At 35.9% G+C, this 9,194-nt stretch overlaps 1 protein-coding gene across 1 annotated transcript in view; it reads left to right on the top strand.

Annotated features, from left to right (window-relative positions):
- Window positions 1-9,194, top strand: part of EXOC2 (exocyst complex component 2) — a 285,694-nt gene that overhangs the window by 154,998 nt on the left and 121,502 nt on the right. Inside the window, 6 exon segments of the mRNA XM_019629429.1 lie at window positions 3,684-3,749; window positions 3,912-4,069; window positions 4,451-4,572; window positions 5,743-5,843; window positions 6,786-6,795; window positions 7,975-7,991. Of these exon segments, the coding sequence (XP_019484974.1) occupies window positions 3,684-3,749; window positions 3,912-4,069; window positions 4,451-4,572; window positions 5,743-5,843; window positions 6,786-6,795; window positions 7,975-7,991 (474 nt within the window).

Here is a 9,194-nt window from a genome sequence, read left to right as displayed (position 1 = left end):
TTGTTTTTGAAGCAATTGTAAAAGGGATTCATTTCCTAATTCATTCTTCTGATAGTTTATTATTGGTGTATACAAATGCAACTGATTTCTGAATATTAATTTTGTTTCCTGCTACCTTACTAAATTCATTTATGAGTTCTATCAGCTTTTTGGTGGAGTCTTTGGGATTCTCTATATATAGTATCATGTCATCTGCATATAATGACAATTTTACTTCCTCCTTTCCAATTTGGATGCCTTTTATTTCATTTTCTTGTCTGATTGCTGTGGCTAGTACTTCCAGAACTATGTTGAATAAAAGAGGTGAAAGTGGGCAGCCTTGTCTTGTTCCTGATCTTAAAGGGAAAGCTTTTAGCCTTTCCCCATTGAGTATGATGTTTGCTGTGGGTTTATCATATATGGCCTTTATTATGTTGAGCTATTTTCCCACTGTTTCCACTTTGCTAAGAATTTTTATCATAAATGGCTGCTGGATATTGTCAAATACTTTTCTGTATCTGGTGATATCATATGATTTTTATTTTTCATTTTGTTAATGTGATGTATTACGTTAATTGATTTGCGGATATTGAACTAACCTTGCATACCAGGAATGAATCCCACTTGATCGTGGTGTATGGTCTTTTTAATGTGATGCTGAATTCGGTTTGCTAGTATTTTGTTGAGGATTTTTACATCTATGTTCATTAGGGGTATCGGCCTGTAGTTTTCATTTTTTGTAATATCTTTGTCTGATTTTGGGATCAGAGTAACAGTGGCCTCACAAAATGTGCTTGGGAGCCTCCCCTCCTTCTGTATTTTTTGGAATAGTTTGAGGAGAAAAGGTATTAATTCTTTTTTGAATGTTTTGAAAAATTCACCTGTGAAACCACCTAGTCCAGGACTTTTGTTTGTTGGAAGCTTGTTGATTACTGATTCAATTTCTTTGGTAGTAATCAGTCTGTTCAGAGTTTCTGTTCCTCCTCGGTTCAGACTTTGTAGATTGTATGCTTCTAGAAAATTATCCATTTCTTTCAGATTGTTGAATTTGTTGACAAATAGTTGCTGATAGTATTTTATTAAAATTTTCTGTATTTCTGGGATATCTGTTGTCACTTCTCTTTCATTTCTGATTTTATTAATTTGGGTCCTCTCCCTCTTTTTCTTGGTGAGTCTGGCTAAGGGTTCGTCGATTTTGTTTAGCTTTTCAAAAAACCAGCTCTTGGATTCATTCATCTTTTGTATTGTTTTTTTGGTCTCTATTTCATTTATTTCTGCTCTGGTCTTTATTATTTCCTTCCTTGTACTTTTTTTGCTCTTCTGTTTCCAGTTCCCTTAGTTTGTAAAAATAGTCTGTTGATTTGAGATTGTTCTTGTTTCTTTAGATAGGCCTACATTGTTATGAAGTTTCCTCTTAGGACTGCTTTCGCTGCATCCTATAGATTTTGGGTTGTTGTGTTTTCATTTTCGTTTGTCTCAAGATATCTTTTGATTTCTTCCTTGATCTCAGTTTTGACCCACTCGCTATTTAGTAGCATGTTATTCAGCCTCCATGTATTTATGTGCTTTCCGGATTTCTTCTTATAATTAATTTTTAGTTTCATAGCATTTTGGTCAGAGAAGACGCTTGATATGATTTCGGTCTTCTTAAATTTATTGAGACTTGTTTTGTGGCCTAACGTGTGGTCTGTCTTGGAAAATGTTCCATGTGCACTTGAAAAGAATGAGTACTCTGTTGCTTTGCGGGGAAATGCTCTAAAAATATTGATTAAATCCAGCTGGTCTAAAGTGTCATTTAAGGCCACTGTTTCCGCGTTGATTTTCTGTCTGAAGAATCTGTCCATTGGTGACAATGGGGTGTTGAAGTCCCCTACTACGATAGTGTTACTGTTGATCTCTGTCTTTATGTCTGTCAAAATCTGTTTTATATATTCAGGAGCTCCTATGTTGGGTGCATAGATGTTTATGTCCTTTTGTTGAATTGATCCCTTTACTATTATGTAGTGCCCTTCTTTGTCTTTTATTGTAGTCTTCATTTTAAAGTCTATTTTGTCTGAAATAAGTATAACACTTGACTGTAACAGAAAGTAGGCTAACAGACATTCAGGGCCATTTGAATTTACCTGACTGCTCAGGACTCAGATGGAGCCACTCCTGACATCTCATTCTCACTGAGGCACCCAGCAGACTCACTAGGTTTAGTCCCTTCTGCCTCAGAAGACTGGGTCTGAGCCATCCGCAGGGGTCCGTTGTCCATCTCCATTAGCGTAAGACACTGTCACTGCCTTCCTAGGTTAGTGTAGCATTCTTCCAGCTGATCATACCCCCGACCCTAGCCCCTCCAGTCACTTCTCACTGTAGCTCTAAAGCACTTGAATCACTTCTCATTTGTCTTAAAAATAAAGGGACAAAAATATCAATTTCTGAGTTAAATCTTGGTGTATAAAGAATTCTGAGTGTTGTTTGCCAGTGAACTAAGGAATTTGCTTATTGAATTATTATTGAGATGAATTTTGGAAACTAAACTTTAATTCTTTCAAAGCAAACGTGCATTTCTACAAAGAAAAAATGATAAAAATCTGTACCGTTTAATAGAATATTTTAAAATAAATATAATTTAGAGCCTGAAGAGTTATGTGTATATTGACCACTTCTTATCAGGTATGTCTGATATTTTTGTTGAAAACATTCAGCAATCCTTACTCTTATGCATTCATGTCAATATGTATAACGTTACTTGTATTTTAAATTAACTTGAAGTCCATATCATAATCATTTATAATGCATTTGTTCTTAACATGAAAGTTCTCTTGGCATGTCCCTAACCAATAATACGTTAGTATGTTAACGTTAAAGGATTTTGGCATTGTGTTAAGGAAATATCAGAATTTTTTTCACATTGTACCATTTTGTTCCTACGTCTTTATTTGGAAAGCTTCCTAAGCTTGCCTTTCTTAAGATAGTTTATATCTTAATATAGTAATTTTATATAATGATATTTATTTTATATAATAATAAATAAAAAGTTAACTGAAATTCAATTGAATAGATTTCTCTTTTAATCAATGTAGTGTTCTACACATTAAGGAGAAGAGAAATATCAGAGGAAAACATGGCTATCAGTAAACAGATAAAAAATGAATTCTAGAATTCTGTAATATATTTTCTCAAATTAGACTGTGAAACCTCTGAAAAGAAGAGCAGTGATTTATAATTTTTAAAAAGTTAAATGCTGGATATAATGTTTATATTCATAAATATTTGTTAAAGGAATAGAGTGGATGTCCTAAGATTACTAGACATTAACCCAGAGTTTATTCGTTTACTTCCAAACTACTAATTAGTGAGAAGTGATGTTGAGAAATAGTATCTTGGGTATGATACTTTTTGGTTTAACCATATAAAATTGCTGATGAAAATGACATATGAAATTGCCCTCCAAAAAAGGTAGTTTCAACTTAATGCTTAGGTTTATTTATGGGAATTGTATCTAAATGTTTTAGGAAGATGAATAACTTATTGTTGGAATAAGAAAGGCTTTCTGAGTCGTCATAATTTAATCAGAAACTTAGATTATTTCTTATACATTCCTTTTAATCAAGTTATAACCATATTTCATCCTTTCTTTATATACAACCCCTAAAGCATTTCTTATTTTTGTAAATTATTTCTAAAGATAATTGTTTTTCTTTTTTCTTTTTAAGACTGCTGAGAAGTCAGGCCAGATTGAAAGATCAAAGAATGTAAGGCAAAGACAAAATGATTTTAAGGTAAGTTAAGGATAAGTGTGGAGACTTTTTCACAGGGGTAAGGTTTTCTCAACCATGTTAGAAGACTTTGTGTTCAAGATACTTATCATCATTCAGACAAAATCCTTTGATTTAATCAAGCTAGTGACTTTTAATACACTTTGCTTGTTTATTATTGCCTAGAAAATGATTCAGGAAGTCATGCACTGTCTTGTGAAGCTGGTCCGTGGAGCATTGCTCCCCCTGAGTATCTCCGAGGGCGGGGTGAGGCAGTATGGAGGCTGGGAGGTGAAGTCTGAGCTCTCTGGACAGTGGCTCATTCATGTCATCCAGACCATGAGGTAAATATGGACACACTCTCCTGAAAAGTGTGAATATTTTTTTTGTCTTAAAAAAATTACTCAGTATGGGATATGAATTTTAATGCATTCTCCAAAGAATTTTACTTTCTGTCCTTTGCTTCCACTATTTCCCTAGCAAGCTCTTAAACCTTCCTGGTGCTTACGTTTGATGAGAATATCACACTGGGTGTGCATCTTCTATTGTTTAATTCAGTATTACTGTTATATTATAATCCCTGTTAGGGTCTTACCTTCGCCTTGTTTTCAACAGAATTTTGTAACTTGCAAGCTCCATAATGAATCATTATAGAATGGCCCAAATAATGGCAGCAATTGCTTGGCGATTGCACTCTGCTCAATTTTATTGTGTTTGTTTTACAGGCTTACTTATGAATCATTGACTGCCCTCGAAATTCCTAATGATATGTTACAGACTATCCAGGACCTCATCTTGGATCTCCGAGTACGTTGTGTGATGGTCACACTGCAGAACGCAGCAGAAGGTATGTTAAGAAAAATTGATAACAGTAACTACCTGAATATGCCACCGCTTTCCAGCTTCCCAATCCTTGAAAACAAGAAATGACTCTTATGGAAATCTGAGTAGTTTAGATCATCTACAGCTGCTCAATAGAATTTTTTCAAAAGGAATTTTTTTCAAAATTTGAGATGCCAGACCATGCAGAAACTGAGATGGATGTACTTTGAAAATATTTAAGGATATAAGAACATCCTTATGGCAAATGTTAAGCAGAAAAAATAGAATATAAAATGTACATAAAGTATTACCCCAATTTTGAAACTATATATAGATATATATATGTATTTTAAAAGTTTAATTTAGAAATATCACTGTAAAATTATAAGACAGACTATTAACAATGGTTTGCTGGATAGTAGAAATTATAGGTGATGTTCATTTTCTTTATATTTCCTGGAATTTTCAGGACTTTTACATACAATTATAAAAAATAATTAAGGTTATATTTACAAAGCGGCCCTTTGGGTATTAAATGTTTTCAAAAACATTCAAGAACATTATTATAAATGACGTAAGCCATTATTATCTGTCACCAGAACTTTTAAGTAGGAAGTTCACATATGTACAGAACTGGTGATAATAAACTCTGCAAACAGAGAGGGAATGGAATCCAGATGAGAAACTGAGCAGTCTCCTCTTAATTCATCACCTTTCCCCGCTTGGGGACCTGAAATAGATTTTGGTGCTAAAGGTTTGCTCAGGTGGCATTCCTTTAGCCAAGTGAGAGTCAAACTGCCATTGTCAGGAATGTATAGGATTGAAACAGAATCTGACTTGCTCATTAGAAATTATAGGAGAAAAACATTGTAGAGTTTATTTTATACATATTTAATATTACCAAGAGTGCTGAATAAGTAATAAATTGTCTAAAGTTATTGGTAAACTTAGCCTAGCATTCTCCAAATTGGGCTATCCAGTAAAAAATTTTATTTACGTTAATGTTTTATTAGAAAAATCCAGTGAACAATACACTTTTAAATCCTTGAGTCTACCAGAATTAATTCTATCCCTACTTTCACCAATTTTTTACAGAGCTATATTAAGACAATTAAAAACCATAGCAGATTTTTATCTCTATAAATGTCAGTGAGATAACTAATAAAATGTACTTGTGTGTTTGTTTTCCCTGTAGAAATAAAGAGATTAGCTGAAAAAGAAGACTGGATTGTCGATAATGAAGGACTGACTTCTCTAGTAAGTTTAAATTCTATTAAATGATAAATTATTGGTATAGTATTCAAAATAAATGATTTAGTATATTAGTAAGGAGTGTACTCTCTCTGTATTGCAACGGTAAATAGTTTCTGGAAATAAACTTATTAAAGTTTTTCTGATGGAGTCATTTTTGCCAAACACTAACCACACATACTTAAAAATTAATAAAAATCATAGATTTCTTTTACAATGGTTTTTCTTCATACTGTATCACTTACTATTTTTTATTTTTATTACATTTTAATTGATTATGTGTAATTCTAAGTTACCCAGCTGCTTGAATTTTTTTTTTTTTTTTCAGAAAAACAGAATAGTAAAAAATACTATTGCTGACCCCTAAGCCAAAACAAAACAAACAGCAAACCTCTCCAGATGTATACACAGGTCAAGCAAGCAGTTACAACCATGATCTTCATTCTAGAATCATCATCTTTTCGGATGGGGCTTGTAGGTTTTTGAAACACTTCGAAAATACTTTTCATGAACTCAGGAAGTTCCACTTGTGGTGTCAGCCAGTCCATCTTCTGAGGAGATGATGAAGAAACATGTTGACATGGGAGTCTTAGCTGTTCCACATAGTCCTCACTTAGAAGATAAAGTGATCAATGCTTAGAATGAAATTCTGCATTCCAGCTCTGACTATTTTAACCTAACTAACATCTGTAAAACTTAGACTTTGAACAATGGCCTAAATTACATACCGCTAATTTATATTTTGTTATCATTTCCGTAGTACCAGTCCAATTTGTTTGAAATGAGACTATGTTTTTCTTGCCCTGTGACTGGGATAGGAAAACATTCCTTATCAAGTTAAAGAAATGAACATTAAGGGCCGGCCGAGTGGCACAATGGTTAAGAGCTGGCTTGGGACGCCAGAGGGCCCTGGTTCGGATCCCACATATGAGGGCCAGTGACACTGCCCTCCACAGCTAAGATGCTGAACAACAGCTCAGCCTGGAGCTGGGCTGCCGTGGGTCACCGGCTACAGCGTGTGCTGCAGCCCCTGTGGCAGTGGGTTGCCATGGGCCACCATGTGTGGCCAGCAGCCAGTGTGAGCGGCCAGCAGTCGCAGTGAGTGGCCGTCCAGAGGCCGGCAACTCATCTGCCTCGCCGGGGAAGAGCGCAATGATGGTGCCAACTTGGGCCAGTGAAGCAACGTCCTCCACAACTAGACTGAAGAACAAAACGACAGCAACTTGTCTGTTCCCCTTCCCCCAATTCCCCAGCACTGTTCCCCAATAAAATTCCCCAATAAAAATCTTAAAAAAAAAAAAGAAATGAACATTAAGTTTTGCCTCATTATCACTATTCTTTCAGCAGTGGTATTGTCTTTAATTTGAACTTCACTTCAGTGCTGTGAAAACAGCTCATTTGAAAGCATCCTGTTTTCTTCTCATGTTGAAAATATTTTCTGTCTTTTTAAAATTTGGATAATTCTGAGAATTTTCTTCTTTCAGAAGAACTGGAATGATTGATGATAACTCCTTATAGTCAGCCAAGTTGGTGATTCACTTTGAATTTGCAGAGATAGCACTATTTTTTTTTTTTTTTTAGAAAAAAGAAAGAGATGTTCAGATTGTCATTTATGCCCAGTTTAAGCGAAACTACTCATTGGGTGCTCTGGTATTTTTCTATCCAATTATTGTATTAATATAAATGTAAAACAAAAATAAGAAAACCTGGTTCAAATTTTAATACAAGACGTAAACATCAACATTTAACTGTCCACAGTTGAATTTTGGATTTAATTCTCACGATTGTTATTATTTTAACATCTTAGATTTTCATACCTTTTGCGTCAGGTACATTGGATGGATAAGAAACATTTTGCCTCTTTATTTATTTTTTAAAGATTTTATTGGGGAATTGGGGGAGGGGAACAGTGTTGGGGAATCAGGGAAAGGGAACAGTCAAGTTGCTGTCCTTCTGTTCTTCAGTCTAGTTGTGGAGGATGTGGCTTCACTGGCCCATGTTGGTATTATCATTGCGCTCTTCCCAGGTGAGGCAGATCGGTCGCCGGCTACTGGGTGGCTGCTCACAGCAGCTCTTGGCAGCTCACGCCAGCTGCCAGCCACTCACAGTAGCCTACAGGAGCCCACTGCAGCTCCGCTGCAGCCTACACCATTGCCAGCGACTCATGGCAGCCCAGCTCCAGGTCAAGCTGTTGTTCACCATCTTAGCTGTAGAGGACGCAGCGTCACTGGCCCTAATGTGGGATGCAAACTGGGGCCCTGCTGCTCAGAGCTGGTGTCCCAAGCCAACTCTTAACCAACACACTACTCGGCCAGCCCATTTTGACTCTTTAAATACTTTCTGTGCAGTTGGTATTTTATCCTGTAAACCCCCACCCTACCCCCATTTTGATACATTTTAAGTATTTTGATACTTTTAAGTATTTTTCATGGTGCCCTCTGGTAGCTTCAAAGTGCAGTATCAATGGCATTAAAGTTGAGGCACTAGTTTAGCTTTCTTTAAGCCTGGGTTCCTTTTTGTAAGAAAATAAGCTTGTCTTTTTTCCTTTCTTTTTTTTTTTTCTTTTTTTTTTTCGCTTGCATACAGGTGTCTCTGTATTCCTTTTCCCCCAAACTCTTTTAAAAATTGAAGTGTATGTACTGAGGAGATATTCTGACTCTAGATTTTTACACAGAGCTGATTGAATTGAACTTTGAGCTTTGCACAGTTCCATGCCCCTGAGTGAAACAGACCCCTAGCCTCATCCCTTGAACTAGCAAGAGCACGCTCAGTGTTGTGACACACCGTGGCCCCTCAGTGCTGCCAGGAGGCAGTGCACATGCTGTCCTCCCTCCCTGAGCTCACTCTCCTCCTTCCCTTTTCTTTTTAGGGGTTGGTCCCTTGAGTCCTTCAAATCACACTTCAGTGTTCTCACTGTGCCAGGGGTCCTTCTTTAACCATCCTATTGAAGAACAGATCCCCCTCTATCCCTATTTTTCTCTGAGTCCCCACTTATTTTCATCATGTTAACTATTCTAGTTTGAGATTGCATGTATTTTATTTCTGTACTTTTTACTTTTTTTAGTAAAAAGTAAGACTTTTGTTGACTTTGACTTTTATGGTTAGTGTCTGTAGAATATACACTTTAATGAGAACTCTGCCTCTTACCCTTATTATCCCATCACCTACAGAATACCCGGCACAAAGTAAAACCTTAAATATAGCTAGAAGCTAAGGTGTTAGGATTCATTCAGACTTCTCTTGAATGCCATTTTTTGCATATTTTCCAAGTTTCATTTTCTGGTTTAATGTATATAGAAAATGACCAATGACTTTTTGAATGAAAGACCTTGGACCTCTCCTGGATCATTGTTATGAACATTAAATTTTCTTGAAAGTACCAGAGATGTGAAAGAG

This window comes from Hipposideros armiger, unplaced genomic scaffold (genome assembly GCF_001890085.2).
Source record: "Hipposideros armiger isolate ML-2016 unplaced genomic scaffold, ASM189008v1 scaffold_854, whole genome shotgun sequence".
NCBI classification, from domain to species: domain Eukaryota; kingdom Metazoa; phylum Chordata; class Mammalia; order Chiroptera; family Hipposideridae; genus Hipposideros; species Hipposideros armiger.
Note: the sequence above shows the minus strand (reverse complement) of the source record. Positions and strands in the feature narration are given on the sequence as shown.